The 20,915-nt window shown below is 42.0% G+C and overlaps 2 protein-coding genes across 2 annotated transcripts; one reads left to right on the top strand and one right to left on the bottom strand.

Annotated features, from left to right (window-relative positions):
- The first annotated feature begins 382 nt into the window (after positions 1-382).
- On the top strand, positions 383-14,117 carry LOC137880926 (metal transporter CNNM1). Its single transcript, XM_068722522.1, has 10 exons — positions 383-1,847; positions 5,526-5,669; positions 6,785-6,925; positions 7,065-7,234; positions 7,454-7,553; positions 8,677-8,822; positions 9,289-9,532; positions 10,736-10,840; positions 11,347-11,448; positions 11,838-14,117. Exons 1-10 carry the CDS (start codon positions 383-385, stop codon positions 11,915-11,917), a joined length of 2,697 nt encoding a protein of 898 aa, XP_068578623.1. The 3' UTR covers positions 11,918-14,117.
- A 232-nt stretch (positions 14,118-14,349) lies between these two features.
- Positions 14,350-20,140, bottom strand: got1 (glutamic-oxaloacetic transaminase 1, soluble). The gene is made up of 9 exons (XM_068722534.1): positions 19,932-20,140; positions 18,315-18,496; positions 18,109-18,232; positions 17,679-17,791; positions 17,477-17,581; positions 17,162-17,312; positions 16,664-16,829; positions 16,405-16,547; positions 14,350-15,520 (listed from the first exon to the last, which is right to left on the bottom strand). The coding sequence occupies exons 1-9, from the start codon at positions 20,038-20,040 to the stop codon at positions 15,381-15,383; spliced, it is 1,233 nt and encodes a 410-aa protein (XP_068578635.1). The 5' UTR covers positions 20,041-20,140; the 3' UTR covers positions 14,350-15,380.
- Between the last annotated feature and the right edge of the window lie 775 nt (positions 20,141-20,915).

Genomic DNA, 20,915 nt, shown 5'->3' with positions numbered 1-20,915 from the left:
ATATGTGTTTTTTCTTCATCATAAAGGTTACATTTGTGCTTTACATTAATTCTAGCCTAGGGGTTTCTAAAGGCTAGCCGCAGGTGTTGTTTGATCCCGTGTGTATGACATTAATCATTCATGGCTGGGCATTTCCTGCCTTCTATTTTTAGAAAGTGGCAAAAAGCAAATAAGACAGGCCTACGTCACGATTTGTCATGCATATTTAAAGACTCTGGTCTCTCTCTCTCTCTCTCTCTCTCTCTCTCTCTCTCTCTCTCTCTCTCTCTCTCTCTCTCTCTCTAACGTACCCATTCTTTTCTGCGTGGATATGGCCACCCAGCTGCTGCTGCTGCTGCTGCTCCATCCAGCCCATCCGCAGACCACGTGACCTAGTTCTCCCATGTCCTTCAGTAGTTCATTCAGCATGATGGCTGCGGATGCTGCGGATGCTCTCTGCTGCATCCTGCATCCGCACCAGTTTTCTATCCTCCTTCTCACCGTCACCCTCTCCTCTCTGCCGGCCCCGACAGCAGCACTGCTCGGCGTCCGACCGGAAGACACCCAGAGCGGAGAGCTGTCCGTGCAGGATGGGGTACTGAGGGCGATCGAGGGGACCCGCTTCATACTGAGGGTTTACTACTCCACATTTCCTGCTACAGAGTATCCCAACAACCTGAACGTCAGCGGCAGACCTGACGCCGCTCCCGCCGCTCCGTGGATCGCGTTCATAGAGGAACCAGGTGGGGAAAGCGGGAACACGGAGAGGCGGTCCACAGGGAATCCCTGCGAAGAGGAGAATGCCCAGAGCTCAGACATCGAGCTGCTGGGCTCTTTCAGATCTGCCTCAAGTCACAACTCAGTTTTGGTGGAGCTGCTCGCGAAAGACCTGCGCAGAGGCGAGGTAATTAAATACTACTCCATGTGCGCGTTTGATGGAGTGAAATGGGAACATTTCAGCACCAAAGACTTCTGGTTGGCGGTGGTGGAGAGACCTCCAGAGGCAGATGTTTGGCTCCAGGCAGGTGTCTCGGTGCTCTTGTTAGCACTGTCTGCGCTATGCAGCGGTCTGAACATAAGCATGCTGGCTCTGGACCCCGTGGAGTTGCGGGTCCTGCAAAACAGTGGCACAGAGAAGGAGCAAAAATACGCACGGAAGATAGAGTCGGTGCGTAAACATGGTAACTACATCCTTTGCACCGTGGTGCTTGGAAACGTGCTTACAAATACATGCTTTGTGGTGTGGATGTGCCAGATTTTAGGAATGACAGCTCTCTCAACTGCCTCTTGTACTTTGGGGATATTCTTCATTGGCGAGATTTTACCTCACTCTCTGGCGTCCAGGCACAGTCTCGCCATCGCCTCCAAGACCCTCTGCGCGACCCGCCTGCTGATGCTGGTGTTTTTCCCCATCGCCTACCCAGTCTCAAAGATTTTGGACATCCTGCTGCACCAAGAGATTAGTAGCTTCTACACCAGGGAGAAGTTGGTGGCCATGTTACGCGTCACAGATCCTTACCACGACCTGGTCAAAGAGGAGCTCAACATCATACAGGGAGCTCTGGAGCTGAGGACCAAGACCGTGGAGGACGTGCTGACGCCGCTGTCGGACTGCTACATGCTGTCCTCGGACGCCACGCTGGATTTCTGCACCATGTCGGACGTGATGCAGAGCGGTTTCACCCGGATTCCGGTCTACGAGAACGAGAGGTCCAACATCGTGGACATCCTGTTTGTCAAAGACTTGGCCTTCGTGGATCCTGACGATTGCACTCCCCTAAAAACTATTACTCAGTTTTACAAGCATCCCATGCACTGCGTGTTCAACGACACCAAACTGGATGTGATGCTGGAGGAATTTAAGAGAGGTAACTCCACTTTAAATCAGAGGTCAGGTCTCAGAAGTGCCCTGCAGGAGGGAGGTGTGTCTTTTGTTATTGCATGTCCAGAACTTATAACTTATGAGTAAGAAGTCCGTGTTGAGTGTGGGAGGCGCCATATGTATGTCTTGGAATAGTCTCAAAGCTACCTCCTGCCACCATAGGAGTTAAAAGTGTTTTGAAGTGACTGTGCACTTAAAAAGACAGAAGTGCAGAAGTCAATGCCATCAGTCCATTGGCTCACAGTGGGCCTGTCAGTAAAGCCCTTTGATCCCAAGTGCAGTGGGAGCCATATGTGAAATCTGATACAGTGTCACACAGTGAGTCTGGTTCAGCCAAAAAAGAAGAAGTTAGAGGCTACCAAGGATCAAAATGGGGTTACCTTGAAAATGTATGTAGTAAAAGTCATTTTCCCATGACAACAACACTGAATGTTCTATGCTCCCTTCACCCCTGCTTGTTTTTTTTCTTGAATTTAGCAAGAGTGCAGGCACTTACCCTCCCTGGAATGTCAGTAGGTAATGAATAGCATCTCTATCTCTCTCTGACTCACACATTTTTTGTCTGATAAGCATCTTTGCTGATAAGTGCATTCACAGTATTACAGCACTTGTACACATGCAGTGATAAATAGCATCCGTTCACTACCGGGAAAAAGTGTGTCGCTTCTCCCCAGGGACCCCATTCAGTCTGAATGATAACATTGAATATGATTCTGAGCAGCGAACAGCTCAAACTGCTCCCCTGATGGGGTAACACGGTAAAATGGAGACATATGAGAGGCTACTGGAACGACTGTTATGTAAGGATTTCACTGACATTGGCTTATGGTTGGGGGATTAGAATGTAAACCTGTTTCATTGATAGAGAGAGCTCAATAGATGTCAGTCAGATGCAGCAGTTGTTCTGATTAGAATGTGAAAGGGGGACACCGTGGAGACCGTGGCAGGGTTATAAATTAGATTGCCACTTACAGGTCACGAGGTCTACAGCTTTATTTTGTTCAGGATTATGAAGGATAGGTTTGGTCGGACACTTGTGATCCATGGGCCCCAGTCTGACCCTGTGTGTTTCCATATTGTGTGTTATTTATAGAGACGGTTAGGTGAAAAGGTCACCTTTAGATTGCGCGTGTGTGTGCACTTAATTGTTAGCCTGCGGTGACTTTGAAGCTCCTTTCCCTCTGTGGGTCGTCACCATCCAAACCTGCAGAGCAACCATGAAAAATTCAGCTCCAACCTTTCCCTTCCCCTCTCACCTCCTGCTCGCATGGATTATAGGCTCCTGCTGGCCAGGAAGCTCGGCTGGGAGCTGTGGGGACGTCTCACTGAGAAGGGTGATGAGATGGGGTGAGGTCTGTGTTGGAGAAAAGGAAGCAAATGTCACCAGTTATGAAAGAAATGGAAGAGAGAACTGCAAACACGCTGTTCAGTGTAAAATACATTGATATACTTTCATACGGCAGGCAATGCTGTTTAATTTATGCATTTATGCTGCCATGGCATCATGAGCAACACAAAATCTGCTGTAAATCTTTTGATTTATTGGGGTGAGATATCAGTGGTGGGAGCAGTATTGAGATAATTTCTTATTAATTCAAAGTAGTAACACAACATGTTAAAAAAACACTCCTTTACAAGTAAAAGTCTTACAATCTAAATTTTTACAATTATTATAAACAACATGTACTTAAAATATAAAAAGTGATTCAGAATGGCCCCTGTCGGTATTACATCAGTTTGGCACACAGTCATATTTATTAGGGCATTAGCATGTAAGCAGGGATTTCATTTTGTAGTTGGTTAGGGTGTAGATCTATTTAACTGCTTCATACACTGTTGGAAAGCTTAATCAATAACAATATGCTTCAGATTTTATAAGATGATTGTATGTTTTGTATGTAAAATCTTAATCTAAATACATGAAGTGAAGTAAAAAGCACAATATTTCTCCCTGAAATGTGTTGTATTTGAGTAAATGTATTAGACAAACCTACTCAAGAAACCATTTAATACACAAAATAAATCAAAGCTTTTATTTAACGGCCAACAAATAATAGAAGACAGCTATTATTGTTTTTACAAGCTAAATGTGTGCATAAGTTGTTGTGTGGGCATGTGTGTAAAACCAGGAGAGAAAAAAAAATACAAATATAAACAATACATTATTCCCTGCTATAGTATTGAATGGCTGTAATGTTTGCAGAGACAGACGTCAAACATACACATAATGCAAGATCATATACAAACATATAATGCATTATGATCTAAAACCACACACACAGACTAAAGGAGCCTGGGAAACTGGCGGAGCAGAAACATTTTCAAAAAGGACATTCATGGTAGATTCAGTTTCGCCCCGGGCATGAGTGTGTGTGTGTGTGTGTGTGTGTGTGTGTGTGTGTGTGTGTGTGTGTGTGTGTGTGTGTGTGTGTGTGAGTCTGGTAAGTGTGCGTTGGTCTGCAAGAGTATTATGTAACATATGAATGATGTAATGCAGTGCCCGGGCACATCACCAGCTGATGGCAAATCCGACTCTCTGACTCACCTGAGCTCTTCAGACAAGCTGACCTGAGCGCTGAGCACAACCTCTTCATCTCAGCCAATCTCGCACAGCCAGAGTTTCATGTTTGGAGATGGCTGTCTGTCAGTCAATCAGGTTTTTTTTTTGTCTTGTTGCAGTGGATTAAAGTATTTGATTCATTTTATCCCCTGGCAGTGATCCCCTAAATCGTCCCATCTCATGTGAGCCACTGATTTTGTTCAAGTGAGATCAGAGACTGTTGAAATCTGTGTTCTAGTGACGTCATAAATTCGGTTAGATAACTCATTTGACGTAAGAAGAACCATGCAACTGTTATAATGACAAAGAAGAAATGTACATTTAATACATAATAATAGATTTATATTTTAAATATCTGTGTTTTCTATATGTCACAACTAATAGTGTGTTCGTTAATGTGTTCAGAGGTAGTTTGTTCTGCTCTCCCGGTGATGTTCGACTGTGGTGGCAACTTTAACTTCTTGTCACATTTGCTTTATTGACTCGTTCCGGAGATGCTGCTGGCGACCTGTGTCATTGTATCTGGCAGGCATGTCGTGTTCAACCTAACGCTTACTGAAAGGGAGCGCTGGGTCTGCTCATGGATGTGTAAAGTGTGTACGTGTGTATGTATATGTGTTTACAGAGGTGGCAGCAGCATGGGCAGTTCAGTCAGCAGATGCAGGCATCCCCAGACTGATTGCATAATCTCAGTGTTTACGTAAGGGCCCAAGTCTTCCAAACTGTCAAAGTGTCTCCACACTAATCCCCCAATGCCCACTTTCTTCTCGTCTGAGTCACACACACAGACACACACACACACACACACACACACACACACACACACACACACACACACACACACAAACAAGGGCCGTCCTGACATTAGAATAATATCATATTCAAGCTCTGAGTTTGTTCTCTCCTGTGTTTATGGCTTTTCAGCTCCAGTTGGTGTATTACTGCTGATTTTCCTCTCTGCACAGATCCAGTTGGAGTCTGTTGACTCATATTATTTTTATCCAGTGACGTTGCCTCTCAACTCAATTGCATGGGCAGTTTTTAGCATAAACTCTCATTGGGAAAACATTTGAACTGACCCTTTTTCTTTTCTGATGAATACAGGCAAGTCCCACCTGGCTGTGGTGCAGAGGGTGAACAGCGAAGGTGAGGGAGACCCCTTCTATGAAGTGATGGGCATCGTCACCCTGGAGGACGTCATAGAAGAGATCATCAAGTCTGAGATTGTGGATGAGACAGACCTGTTTAGTACGTATGATGCATAAACAAGCTGATTATGAAACCTTTGAGTTTTCAAAGTCACTGTTACATTAGCTGTGAATCAATTTGACTATATTTCCAGCCGCCACACTGAATAGATTTTCTTTCAGTTTGTCCCAGCAGCTGACATAGTTTGTTCAGCTCTGTGATCCACAACATCACTGAGAAACACTCAATTCTACAACAAATGCAGTATATTGTATTATTTAGGGCTGTTAGAAGTAGCAGTTTAGCATTTATAGAACAATGGATTTTGCTTTCCACCATCTCCTCTCCTGTTTTCTCATTAAACTATTGATCCCACGCTCTCTCCTCTGTTGCTCCCAGCTCCTTGCTGATGCATAATTAAATAATGTAAATTAATGGCCCAGTCTCACAGATAATCACCATAATCCGCTCATCTTTAATTGGCTGGAAAGGCTCTCCACAGAAAAGAAGTCAAATGCCAAACTCCCTTCATTTCATGTTTAATCTGGTCTGTGCTTTCATTTCACTCACTGGATTTTACCACAGTATTTGGACACAAGTGGGGAAGTAACTTCCAAAAAAATTCCCATAAGCCATGAACATAAAATTTTGAAGTGTGCTACAATTTTAATTACATGCAGAGAGTCTGAAGCAGTCACTGGTGCACTTGCGTGGGTGTTCATAAACTCAGGTTTTTAGTGTGTGTCTGCATGTGCATAATTATATGTGTATATATAGCGCAGGGGAGCTAATCTCTCCAGACTTTGCACTTCAGGCATTTATAGCACCAGCTGTTCCTGCTGCAGCTACAATGTATTTAATGGGATGTATTGCATTTAATGCTTCTCGTTTCTGCAGAGGATAAGCCAATTTATCAATCAGAGGTGGATAATCTCAAGCTATCTGCTGCTGGAGATAAATTTACTAATACATCTGTCGTGTTTGTTAGCATCAACTAATGTGTTCAGTGACACCTCAAAGTAGCTTCTACTTACTTGTAGTGTCCACAGGAATAGGCTACTGTAGCTAAGACAAACTGAAAATCAGTAAAAGAGTATATCAGTGCATATATGAAATATGAAATTAGCACTGGCTTCCGTGCACTTTTATGATTTGCAATCTGTGTGTGTTCATAGCTGATAATCGGAACAAAAGACGCGTGTCCAACCATGAGAGGAACCAACAGGATTTCTCGATCTTCAAACTGGCAGAAAATGAGCTGAAGGTGAAGATCTCACCCCAGTTGCTGCTCGCTACACACCGCTTCTTGGCAACAGGTAGCATCGTACTTGTGGTTGCACACAATGGATTTCAGGATAAAACCAGGACAGGACATGTGTAATTTGTGTGTGTTTGTGTGTGTGTGTGTGTGTGTGTGTGTGTGTGTGTGTGTGTGTGTATGCATCTATCTTGTAGAGGTGGAGCCTTTTAGGCTGTGTCACCTGTCAGAGAAGATCTTGCTGCGTCTCATCAAACATCCCAGCATTGTGCAGGAACTCAAGTTCAACCCCAAGAACAAACACGCTCCTCAACACTACCTCTTTCAGAGAAACAAACCTGTGGACTACTTTGTCCTCGTTCTGCAGGTAAATCACTCTTCTGCTGCTTTTTAAACCAGATAATAATAATAACAGAGGTTGCAGATTAATTATGACGCAAAATCACTTCTGTGCTTGTAGTTGTTATAATTACAGTGTTTTGCTGCATATTTACTGTGTGGGAGGCTCCATCAGATGAGTAATCAATTAAGTATCACACCATAAGCATATAGCTAATGTTTGTAAATGGCTGTTTTGGCGTTGCAGGGACGAGTGGAGGTAGAGATAGGAAAAGAGGCTCTACGCTTTGAAAATGGAGCGTTTTCCTATTATGGCATGCCAGCACTCATCACGCCCTTGCCTATTGGTAAGTAAGTGCACACATGAAGCAATACAGATCAATATCACAATGAGGGTAGTGACAACAGGGAAAGTTCAGCAATTTTAATCATAAACTAATGCAGTGCTGGTGGATGTGTTTTTGCTGTCTAAATCCCACCCAGCGTCTGTATAGTGTTAGCTTGCAAAAGCAGCAGCCGCCGTGAGAAGTAAGTAATTAAAAGAAGCGATTTCAGAAAATTTCCCAGTGGAAGGACATGACCTGCACAGGATTATATGAAATCCATCTAAGACTGCAGAGCAAGCAGAAAGCCTCTCTCTATCTCTCTCTGTTTCTTGTGGTGGTTACATGTTTTGCATATGTGATGTTCAGGGTGAGCTAAAGCAAATGGAAACCCTCATTAAATATTGAAAATCCTTGCTTAGGACATTACAGAATCCCAAATGTTCTCTTAGGCAGCTGCAGATGTGTCACATCTCAAGAGCTGTTTTTTTTACTGACTTTTTTTTTGGCTCTCTCTCTGAGTCATTGCTCTCCAACATATAGATAGGCAGTGCTCAAATCAAAACCATGCAGAATATAGGTCAATGGAAAAGACCTACACAAGTATGGTCATTGGAGATCCATTTAGCTGAAATTAAAAGGAAGTAAAACATGACAACATCTCACAGAATATATCATATATTTGACAGGTATAGTTAACAAAGGTGTTTGTCTGTGAAGGAACTGTTTGTGTTAAAAAAAAATATGACTTTCTTTTCAAAATAAAAGGGGCAAGTCGTGTAAACACTGCCTTGAGTGGCCAGTATTGAAGTAAAGTCAAGATTGGCAACAATTCAAGTCCATTAAAACCAATGAAGAGAACTGGAGAAGATATATACAATAACACTGTGTTCCTTCATTTCTAAAAAATTGGAAAAAGACAACGACAGAGCTGCACTATGGTCAAGCACAAGTACAATTTAATTAGCATTAGTACACAATAAATAGGGCACAGCCAAAAACATCTATTTTACTTCAGAGTGACGAACATAAAAAATAAAAAAATATATAATTTCAGTATTTTGATAGATTGACCCAATAGCAATAATGTATGTAAAAAAATACACAGCCAAAAGTACGTTTTCTTCTTCTGTTCTGTTCTGTTCAGGTCCGAGGTATAGTTCCCGAGGCAGTGGTCTGAACCAATCAGATTCATTACTGAGTGGAGGCAGCGTGGGACAGCTCACTACAGGAGGAGGGGTCTACTTACCAGACTACTCCGTCCGACAGCTCACAGACCTGCAGATCATTAAGGTTAGATTCAACAATGCCTACACACACAACAGTGAATCGCATGAAGAAACATATATTATATATACAGTATATATATATTATAATCTCAAGCAAATGTAAACAAATTGGAAGCACAAGCAAGCAAGTGCACTTTTAAACTCCCTTCATTTAATCTTCAAGATTCCCAAAAATGCAGCTCTTCCTCTGCTGCAGCGTTTGCCTTTGATATGTCCTAATCTTTGCTTCTCATTGAACACAGTCATCCTGTCTCTCGCTCTGCCCTCCATACACCCTCTCTCCTTTAATCACTGGGGTTAATTGAGCTCCATTTCAACCATGAATATTTTAGCCTTAAATGATGGATGTGCCCTCTCCCTTCACTTCTTCTCCCCAATGCAGTCCATGTTTCCCTCTGTCTATGTGCACTGGACTTAGACAGGCAGCCATGTATGCACAGATCTTAAACATGCTTTCTATGTCTCCACAGATCACCAGGAACCACTACCAGAACGCCCTCATGGCTACCAGGATGGATAGCTCCCCTCAGACTCCAGACCCGGTTTATCCCAATGCTAAAGGGAGGCCTGCGGTCCCAGAGGCCCGCTCACACAGCATCGCCCTCCCCCTCACACACACGCACACTCGTCTGGGGCTGGCACGCCTTGCACATCTCCATCCCCACGGTGGCCTTCGCAACACCTCCCAGCTCAATGAAAGAAACCGTATCGTCCGTAAGTAGATGCCGTGATAGAATATGATGACTGTGCTTGTATTTACGTCACAATGGTGAGTTGTTTTAAGTGCTAAAATGATAAATCAATTAATCCATTGAAAAATAATCTATTACAAGTTTAATAATCTGTCCTTTTATTTGAATTGGCTTTATTACTGATAAAAAACGTAGGTTTAATAGGTGTGTTAGGTGTGTATCCCTGAAGAGCCACTGGCTCTGAAGCTATTTCCTCTGTGAAGATTCTAGTGCAGATCTAAATGCTGTTTCAGAGGTTGTTTCACGCAATAATAGAATTGTAAAGGAAACATTTTGTAACATTTTGGTGTTGGCATGAAGGTTGACACAAATATCAGCTATCAGCAGCCTTAAGACACACTAGAGCTGGGCAATATGACGATGTATAGATAGTCAAAGTGATACTATCTATACTATAGAGCAACACCAAAGCCCTGATATGTAAATGATGATCTAGCTCCATGAGAAAGAGGAAGCAAGAGGAGGTTCAAAGGACCAAACACACTGACTGAAGTGCTTTGTGGGTTAAGGGCCAAAAACCTCTCTGACAGAAGCGATACATGATTAACTACATGAAAAAAGCTGTTCATACCAATCCGAGTGACATAATTAAATGAGAAAACAAATGAAAATGAGGTGCTTGACCCAGGATAATGTCCAAAAAGCAAGTTTAATCTATTTCCTTTAGATTTATCAGTAAAGAATGAATCCTCTAACTTAAACACTCATAGTGACTCACTCACAAAACTGGTGCAAACATGGCATCATCCAATCTGTACTGGTTTCAAGGCTTAAAGGATTTCCCACATACCATCTGTCTTACGCTGTGTGCAACACGCCACCCAGTTTGTGTGTGTTTGCGTTAGTGTCATTGGACAGATGGTTCTGCTGGTTGTCAATAAAAGAGTAGCATCCAGTTATATACCTACCACCAGGTTTTATGTTCAATCACAACACAACATATTTCACATATTAAATGTCATCCAGTTGTAGCTCAACTTTAGCTGGAATATAAACCTCATACTTTTAATCCACTGTCATTTTACTTGCTGGACCCTCAAAAACACATTGCTCCAAAGATAGAAAGTTCTTTACCTCCCTCTACAGGCAGAGCTACAAACCAGCAGCTGTTGTGTGGATAATAGCAGTTGGTTTAAGGCTGATTGGTCTAACTCCCTCTTCACAGGCAGTAAATCTGATGGGCAGAGGAGTCCAAATGATACGGTGTTCCTCCGCATGGATGAGATTCCCTACATCCATGAGGACCGGCCGGAATATTACGGAGAGAATGGTGAGTGATGCTCCATGCATCCTGACTGGAGAAAAGGCTCACGAATCCCATGGATTTTTAGTTTGTTCCTTTGCAAATGTACACAATGTCCAGAAATTCCATTCAATTGAAAAAATTGAAAAAACAATGGTGGTAAATAATGGTAGTGTTTTTAGTTGAAAGGTTTCAGGCAAAGAATGAAACATTTAAAGAAGAATTAACCCATTATTCCTCTCAAAAGAACAGTTTAATCCAAATGCTATGACCATGCTATGCTATTCAATATACTCAAGAATTTTGCTGTTACCGCTTTAATTGTTAGCTTATGGTGGCTATTGTTAGCTAAAGTTATATAACAATATAAACTTGTGATCCCATTTAGCTCTAGTCAGTTTTCCTAACAAAAAGCAACTGGTTTTATCTTGTAGGCTGTTTACAGTACATATCACCGTAGGTCTGGGGGTTATTTCCCTCCATCTACACTGCTGTATCGCCTCTGTCTAACTCTCTTAAACTTTCTCTCTCAGACGTGCCTACAGAGTCCCTACCCTCCACCTCTCCCTTCATCAGCTCCCTGTCTCTGTCCAGCTCGGAGGAGAACATTGGGAAGAAGCTGTTGCGTAAATTGAGTAAGCGAGCGATTTGTCACGAACACGACGCAACAGCACACCCCCACACATCGTCACATGTGCCCCAACTTCTCTGACAGACATAGGTATCTTAGCAACAGGTGATGTGTCGTGGCCCTCGCTGTAACCTACTTCTTTTCAGCAAAGCAGATGCTCCAGATGCAGCTGTTGGCTCAGATAGGATATGACTCATTTACTTTAAGTTATCCTTTGGGGTAGCTGTGCTGCTTAATGCGGCTAACGTTACTTCAGTTAACAGCAAATGTGAGGTAGTTTAAAAACAATCGCAGTAAATGCAAGGATGACAATATCAGAATACAACTGATGCAGCAACAGGTTATGACAGGTGTTTTAACCAGTGATGTCCTGAATTTCTCCTCTGTTTCTAGGCAACAAGAGGAGGAAAAAGTCTCGGGACGGAGAACAGAGTTTGGAGGAAGGTTCAGAGCAACCACCAGTGACGAGCTAGCACAGTGACACTGAGGAGGAGGAGGAGGAGGAGGGATGAAGCTTCTTACTCTTCATCACTCACTGGTTCTCCTTATTAAGCAGCCACCCCCTGATAGACTCCCTCCATGCTCTGACACAGCTCTCACAGGAGACTAAGCCATCTCATGAGATGTAGCCACCAGTAACACTCAGGTCCCCACTGGCATACTCTGTCCCACCTCTGCCTGTCTTTACACCCTTAATGTGATTGCTGATAGTGAGGGGGACATATCTGAAAAAAACTTGACTGGACAAATCTAAACAACATAGTCTTGGATTTATCCAGCCTTACACTGGACTGCATGGAGGTTTTAATCACATGTTTTGTAGTAAACGGGGAAATCTTGCTTTATCCATAATGTTAACGTTGAATCATCTCATTTAAGCCATCTGGACTCAACAAGATCTGTCAATATGGAAATTATAGGTCATTTCTGAGCCAGCGTTGACATTTTACTAGATCAAACAATGAATACAAGAGTTTTATTTTATTAATATTTGTTATTATGAGGCAGTTCCCACATAATGAAAATGTTGTTTGCACAGGGAACTGTCCTAATGTTGCCATAACAATGACACCAACTGCCAACAGTACCAGACACACTAGCCATCGGCTAAGAATAAAAAGCCACAAGAACAAGAGCACAATTTTTACGCCAAGATATAAGAACACAATTATGAAAAAGCCATAGATTAATTCTCAGCTTGAATGACTACTTATTGTATACACTGACTGACCTCTCAGCGAGTTCAGAAGGGTGTGTTCAATTTTGAAAATACCTGTGCTTGAAATAACACAATTTCTTAGCTGATTTTTATATGAAAGTGTCAGAATTACTAAAAGTAAATGACAATAGCAATATAAGTCATCTTACATAGTGTAAATGGCTACCACATACAGGCATACATTCAATAAATGAGTCCTTCCCACATTAAAGCATTGGTCCTACATACAGTCTGTATGGTACGTCTTCCCATTTAAACATTCCCTTCTCACTGCATATGTAGCTGTATGGACACAGTTTTAGTGTTTCTATTACACAAAAACCGTCACCTATCTACCTTTTCCCTTGATGCTACCGCCTCTGAAAAAAATCATTAGCCTATTGTTTGTTTTCATCCAGTAGAAAGCATGAAGGCGATCATCTTCATACCATTAGCTACCACATTAGCCATTTTTCTATGTACAGTTCATCTTACTAAAACTGTATACACCAATTAAAAATAAGCTAGGGGTTTGGGTCTGGGGATCCAGATGGATATTATGAGTATTCTCGAGGAAAGAGTAGTTGCTACTTGCATGTTTGTTTATGCTGCTTTTACTGTAGAATTATGCCCTGTAGCCCTGTTTTTCCATATGCATGCTTAAGTAAAGGAATGCATGAATAGGAAGATCGGCAGTAACTTCTCTTCACAAAGGTGCAGTGAGTGACTTACTGAAATCTTAAGTGACTTAAGATTTTAAACTGAATCTTAAGTTTGAATTGCTTAAGTTGAGAAAAAGCGATAAGTGCAATAAATACTGAAGCAAGGCTGCAGTTTTCATGGAGGAGGCTATAGGATGCGGCTTATTGAAGGAAAGAATTAAGCAATTGTTCTAGAAATCTATTATTGAAATAATGAAATAATCATTTGATCCTTTTTAAAAAGGGAGTGGTAGCCGCAGCTCAGGTTGGACTAAGCTGCTCTGCATTGTGAAATCTTGGCAGGAACATTGCCCAACAGAACAGAGGAAGAAAGATATGAAAGACGCAAGCAATATGACGCACACTGACACTCCACTAAATCAAACACACACACACACACACACACACACACACACACACACACACACACACACACACACACACACACGCACACACACACACGCACACAGTGACATAATTCATTATGCTCGGTAAGGCTATGGAAGTACAAAGAACACTGCACTGCTAAGCCATTCGCATTGACCCCTCTATGTACACAGAAAGTCCAACGGGAAGTCTTCTGACAAACGACGCGGAGCAAGAGAATTTGTGTGAATCATAAAGTCTCTCCGCTGAATGCTTTGAAAGATTTTGCAGTTGGTTAACACAGATTTATATTTGTGAGGATTGATATACAGTTTGTTTGCGATTAAAAAAAGCTTAGATGATTATATAAGTTACCCAAAGATATAAAGAGACAGACCATATGTTCTACACAAGGTTTTATTCAATTATTAATAAATTGACTGAACTAATTCTATTACTCTTGTCTAATTTGTTTTTCTCTGTCACTCATATTTGCCAAATTCAAACTACTATAAAGTGTTTACACTGTATTATATTTTATTACAATCATTCACTACAAAGTACTTGTACAGGGGCTTGTAAAGGCTGTTTTAACCTCATCATTAAATCAGTTCCAACATATTTCACACCACCACAAACATGCTATCCATAGTTCTTTATTAGAGTAGTTAATCATCACATTGGCTTAATTTGCATAACATTATGACGGTGCACTGTGCACAGTGATAGGATAGCAACCTGCCACTGACACCACGGTCTTACATAATAGTGCACTAGTGCTACGAACAGACAATCAGTGTGCCAACTCAACATTAATTCGGTAGGTGTCCGACACAACCAGAAACATAAAAGCACTCAGCTGTGAAAACAGAGATTACTCTGGAGTCACGACACGTGTTAGAATAGTTCTCTGCCACTTGTGCTCACTCAACACAAACTAGAAATAGAAACACTTATTACACAGTATCATTTATAAATTACATAGTTCAAGTTAAAAATATCTTCCTGAGAACACTCATCTCTTGTTCACATTGCAAACAGCAGTAAACATAATACTGCTACTTCTCTCATGATCGAGGAGGTAAATACTTACTCAAGCTACATTGAGCCAGTTTGGTCAGTGCTCTTAACAGCCGTTAATCATACGTGCCAATTACTGCAGCTTTAATAAAATTGGAAATGTGTTTTTAACACTTGGAATGGATGAATCATAACAGTATGACATTAAACATTTTTAGACAGTTGAGTCAGCACTGCTGGGGTAAGTGAAACACAGTCACAGATGTACTGACCCACGCAAAGGTCCTGGTGATAACACATACTCAGAAAGTACACTACATGTCGAACATCTGTGATGTCACACAAAGTACACACTGTAAATGGGAGACCAACACGAAGAAAACAGGGACAAATTATTAACAATTACTAGAAGGAATATTTCCCATTTGTGCGTTCAGATAGAAATAAATCTAAGAAGTGTTTAGCCTAGCTTAGCATAAACACTGAAAGGAAGGGGAAACAAGGCCAGTGGGCTGAAAGCTGTCTATGTTTGTGCAAATAAGAGTTTATGTTTTCTCCAGGAAATCTACTGGATACAAACACTTTGCCTGGAATCAGGTGGCTCAGGGCCGGGCAGGAGGAAGAACCGAGAACTGTGGGTAGTGTAGTCTTCTACTGGACCTTGGTGACGGCCTCATGGATGGACTCAGCCACGTAGTCTATGTTCTTGCTGGTCAAACCGCACATGTTGATGCGACCACTGGCCATTAGGTAGACGTGTCTCTCCTTCACCATATACTCCACTTGTTTGGCTGCAGGAAATACAGCAGAACCAGATTTAACTATTCAGTGATTATCAATGTTATACTTTACAGATCGTGTGAAGATATTTGTTTGTATCAAAGGGAAACAGTAGTGTAACGGACTGTAACGTTAGTTGATTTGTGATTCATATGGATCCCCCTCGCGGTTCGACACACATGTGAACAGCAGATTCATTAAACAACCATCATAGTGTAAAATACAGTTTTACTGCCGATCGTTATTGGCTGATATTCAATGAAAAATATGCGATCAGGATATCGTCATTAATGCTTTCTAGTTGCACATCTCTGATAATGCTACACTGTGAGCAATACATCTGTGTTGAAGTCGTCTATTAACGTTGGCAGCAACAACTAAAATCCAACATATGGAGGTTCTTTTCAGTTATGATGATGCGTTCCGGCTCTATTCAGGAAAAGTGAGTATTGAGCATTGATACATTTTATAAGGTTGTCATGATTTGTTAATGTGTTAATTAAATCTTGTTCAATGTAGTTTTTAGCAAGAAACTAAATTATTTATTATTAATTTATCAATAAATATACATTACTATTTCCTAATCATTTTAATTGTGTGTTTTTATGCAAATAACCACCATTGATGACAAAAACAAAGTAAAGGACACTTTCTGACAGTTTACACTGACTTCAGAGTTGTTGAAATGATTTTTTGGGATGGTGGTGAAAAAAAATTAAGTCTGGAGCCTAGTATACCAGCAGCTATAACAAAACAAAATGACAAAAACGATTTGTATCAGCCGATATAGCTCATCAACACTCAGCAATCTGTCAAAACAAAACATGACCGGGGCATCTCTAAAAGTTATAGAAACATTAGAAAACGTTCGCTTTCTGTATATGTTTGTACTCACGGTTGAGGCCTGTAAAGCTGAACATGCCAATCTGCTCTGTGATGTGGTCCCAGGTGCCCGGTGTCCCCTGAGCTTGAAGCTTCGCTTTCAGCTGAGCCCTCATCAACAAAACCCTGTCAGCCATGGTCTTCACATTGTCCTTCCTTGAGGCAAAGAAACAGAAACAAACTCTACATTTAAAAAGTACATATTATCTTTATGCCTGCATACATCCTACAGTGCTTTGAGTGTTCTTTTAATAGCAATATTCTGTGCTGACCATTCAGTAAAGAGCTCAGGTGAATTGAGAGTGATGGCAACAATGCGAGCTCCCTGAGACGGTGGGTTGGACCAAGTAGTCCTGACAATCTTCTCCATCTGGGACAGAACTCGCTTCAGGTTGTCTGCATCATGAGCCACAATGGTCAGGTTGCCCACACGCTCATCTGAAGAGGACAAACACATGTCAAACATTAAATAATATTGTAGCTATTACTTTCTTTAACCTGTAGGTGGCAACACTGACACATCTACAGTATTTTTTAGCTATATGCTGGTGGTCATACACGTATTTGTCGTGTTTGAAAAATAAGAAAAGTGTGGACAAATTACAGCAATCTAAATTGGGGGCTTATCCTTTATTCTACTGTTAAATGTCACCATATAAAGCGCTCAGGACTGTCATTAAGATTAGGAACAGTACAAAGAACGTCACTCTTTAATTACTCTCTTGCAAGCTACAACTTGATGCAGCTTAACGCAGCCAGGCGTCACTCACTGTAGAGACCAAAGTTCTTGGAGAACGACTGGGCACAGAACATTTCAAAGCCCATGGAGACAAAGTAGCGGATCGCCCAGGCATCTTTATCCAGACTGCCTGAGGCGAATCCCTGATAGGCAGAGTCAAAGAACACAAACAGCTTCCTCCTCTAGAAAAGAAGAGGATAAGACAATCGTCATACTATGATAAACATTCAGCATGCAAAACAATGTGACTGTTTGAACGGACACTTGTGTTACTGGTGATAGTTTAGACAACAGCACGACCAGGCATGTGCTGGCTTGTATTTGTGTGCATGTACGTGTATAATACCATCATAATTTCTGCAATCTGCATCCATTGCTCTGGTGTGGGGTCTGTGCCAGTTGGATTATGGGCACATGCATGCAGGACAAAAACAGAGTGCACTGGACAACTCTGTGGGAAACAGAGAGTAGAAGAAGTACTGTAAACTCCCAATGAAAATGACTGATGACCAAAATGAAGTAGTACGCGAGTCCCACACGCTGCTTACCTCCAGGTCTCCAAGGAAACCAGCTAAATCGAGGCCCCTCTTCTCTGCGTCCCAGTACTTGTATGGACGGACATCCTCAAAGCCAGCATTGGCGAATACAGCATTGTGATTTTCTGAAACAAACAGTAAGAAAAACTCTGATACCAGTATTCTCACTTTATTGTTTATATGTCCTCTAGATACAAAGGTAAATGTTGTTTTAATAATGTGTCTCACATAGGAACTGATAATTAAGCAAGATCACTGATAAAATGCTAAATTTAAAAATAGAACATGCTACACCTTGGGTGTATCATCTATATTGAGTCGATAAAAAGTCTCTGTAAAGGATAAACAGGTTAAAGTCCATGAATGAGGAGCTAATCTCTGTGTTCATCTCCACTCTATACTACTACAGTACACTGTTGGTTGTGTGTATGAGTGGACATACCCCAGGTAGGTGCGGACACATAGATGGGTGTTTTGGTGTTTTTGCTTCCATTGTAGAAACGACAGAGAAATTCTGCGCCCATCTTTAAAGCACCTGTCCCACCCAAACATTGGACAGCCCCCACCTGGCAGTGACAGAAACAGACAGTTGAAATGGTTTGAATGTAAAGAGGTTAAAAATGGAAACTTTTTTTTTACTACACATACCCTGTTCTCATGGATGGCAGGACTGTCATCTCCCAGTGCGATCTTAGAAGCCGAGGATCTGAAGTCAGGCAGGCCCAGGATGGGCAGGTACTCATGGTTTAGGCTGTCATCATGCACAATGATTTTTTCAACCTTTTTAACCACTGGCAAAACCCATGGCTGGCCCTCATCTGTCCGGTAGGCTGCAACAAATAATTTAAGAAAACTGATATTGTACAATAAAATGGAGGAAATTGTGAGGCATTGATGCTTAATGATATCATTTTAGATAGCACCAAGTATGAGTTTAAGATGAGTAAGGACACTCTTCCTGGGTAACAATAACAGAAATGTCCCACTGGCCCATGAAAGACCACTTGGATACAGTAACAGGTATACACTTTCATTTCTCTGTTGACTGTAGCCAACTGAACTCCAGGTCACCACCTGATATGGACTAAGTATACAACAGCCTTTTTATCTTCAGAACAGAGACCATCAACTTGCTTGGCAACTCACTAAGTAAGTTTCAGGCTTAATATCATCTACACTGAGTTTTTTTCTCCACCTTCTTTCTCCACTGGCATTAAATGCATGATCATTTGCATTAGATCTAGATCATCAAGTCAAATAGTGACAAATGTAAATCAAAAGTTCCTTAAGCCCCATGTGACGTCTTCAAAAACTCAAAGATATTCAGTGAGCAAAGAAAAGCAGCACATCCTTACCACTAAGAAGCTGGCAATTGCTTTTGTCATTATGTCTTGATTAATTACTGAAGCGTTGAGGCTAGTGCATTGTCAAAATAGTTGCTGATGTATTTTCCGTCAATTGATTTGTTTCAGGCCTACTCATGACTTTTTATGTACTAAACATTGTGTTGCCTACATTTCCCAGCTGCCTAGTAGCCGGTGATCATCTGCAGCACGGTGTGTCCTGCAGGGGATTATAAGGCCTCAGCCTCCTGTACTAATCATGGGACTCAGGCAGCTTCGTCATGCTGAGCGCTGCCATGAATACACTGCCATGACAGAGCTAAGCAAGGTTTCTCACACTGCTCCTTTGCAATGATAAGACGCAGGGATTACTACTTTTAATAAGATTAACCCTGAGAACGGTTGTAGCCTACTGGGGAGTGAAATGTGTCATTTGCTTGCTTTAGGAGAGACGCAGTACTAAAGCCAAAGAACTCCTGCAACTGCCTTGTTTTTTGTTGCTGCTGCAGAGGGAACAGTCATCCAATCGAGTCCCTAGTCCACAGAGTGAAAGGGTAGTGTGCAGAGTGCAGCAGGAGGGAGACAGAGAGGAAACCAGAGAGGACAGGGATGAGTCCACTCTTTGTGCCACACTATTACATAACACGAATACATTAGTCAACAGCTATGTCGACATCCGTGACCCGTCAGATTCTGTGACGAAAGACTGAATACTGTATTGACAGACCGACACCACGTCTATGCTGTCAGAAGAATAAAAACATGTGTTCAAATGTAATGGTGGCATCATTACCTGTCTAAATACTGTATGGGGGGGGGAGTATAGTTTGTCATCTGCAATCAAATTTCCTGGCAACCATCATGACATTTTTTTTTATTATTAATAATAATAATTAATCTAAACTTACTGTGGACAACTTACCTCCCACTCCGAGGTTCACCTTCTTGGGAAATTGGTCGTTACTGAAATCCTGCGACAGCTTGAAGACAGCTACAGGGACTGCTAGTGGGACCTCACAAAACACCGACATAGTTGTTTGTTTTAGTGAAGATTGTGGCGACAACAAGCAACAAGCTCTCACCGGGACAGCTAACGGGGGCAAAGCATAGGATGATAAGAGGGCTTTCACCTTCAACTTGGCTTCAGGGGGGACGTGAAGTGGGCGTGAGAGGATGTACCAATAGAAATCTAGATGCATCTGCCAAGCCAATCCCAGCACTGTTCCCGGTCAGGTCAAAGTTCTAGAAAACACACGCTCGGGTGCTGTTGGCCAATGAATAACTCTGTACCATGACTGACACATATCACACCAAATGTCTTAGCTTGAAAGTGGGTGGTTAAGGATTTTACTGCAATAAAACAAATTACCACCAGGTGGTGCAACAGCCTCATTGATTGAGCTAACCACAACCTCAGCTACTGATGGCATGAGTTTTTTTTCTTTCTGTACAGCAATGTGTTCCATTTTATAGGTAAAATAAAACATATCGAGATCAAATGAGTCACAGACAAGATATCTGCCAGACTGTGCCAGAGGAAAGCAAGGCTGTACATTCCATTATAGATGTCCAATTGAACCCTAACTGAACGGACAGCTATAACGTTTGGGCCCGACACACAGTGAGTAAGTGCATGTAGGGATGTGTAAATGAGTATGTGCAAGCATTTTCATCTGTTCTGTCCTGAGGGCCTCGGCTGAGCTATGGTGTAAACACGCCGGCTCCACGGCGCTCTCCCCACAGCCGTCTGCAGGAGCTGAAGTGGTTGATAAATGAGGGCCACTCCCGCTCTCTGCTCTCCCAGGATCAGGACTCTGTTGAAAAGTTTCTTGGCTGTACTGGAGGCCGCACTCAGCCCATTTTGAGGCCTCAGTGCTGTCTTTTAATGTTTCTGCCTGGTAAAGTG

The sequence above is a fragment of the Cebidichthys violaceus genome, unplaced genomic scaffold, assembly GCF_023349555.1.
Source record: "Cebidichthys violaceus isolate CVI_PGR_0920_01 unplaced genomic scaffold, fCebVio1.0.p SCAF_10, whole genome shotgun sequence".
Lineage (NCBI taxonomy): Eukaryota > Metazoa > Chordata > Actinopteri > Perciformes > Stichaeidae > Cebidichthys > Cebidichthys violaceus.
Note: the sequence above shows the minus strand (reverse complement) of the source record. Positions and strands in the feature narration are given on the sequence as shown.

Excerpts from the sequence above, each read along its gene's own strand:
- LOC137880926 (XM_068722522.1), top strand. The coding sequence starts at position 383 with ATGTCCTTCAGTAGTTCATTCAGCATGATGGCTGCGGATGCTGCGGAT. Across the intron at positions 5,670-6,784 it reads GGATGAGACAGACCTGTTTA|CTGATAATCGGAACAAAAGA; the intron begins GTACGTATGATG and ends GTGTGTTCATAG. Across the intron at positions 8,823-9,288 it reads CAGACCTGCAGATCATTAAG|ATCACCAGGAACCACTACCA; the intron begins GTTAGATTCAAC and ends ATGTCTCCACAG.
- got1 (XM_068722534.1), bottom strand. The coding sequence starts at position 20,040 with ATGTCGGTGTTTTGTGAGGTCCCACTAGCAGTCCCTGTAGCTGTCTTC. Across the intron at positions 17,582-17,678 it reads GTTTCCTTGGAGACCTGGAG|AGTTGTCCAGTGCACTCTGT; the intron begins GTAAGCAGCGTG and ends TGTTTCCCACAG. Across the intron at positions 16,548-16,663 it reads CCTGAGCTCTTTACTGAATG|GAAGGACAATGTGAAGACCA; the intron begins GTCAGCACAGAA and ends CTTTGCCTCAAG.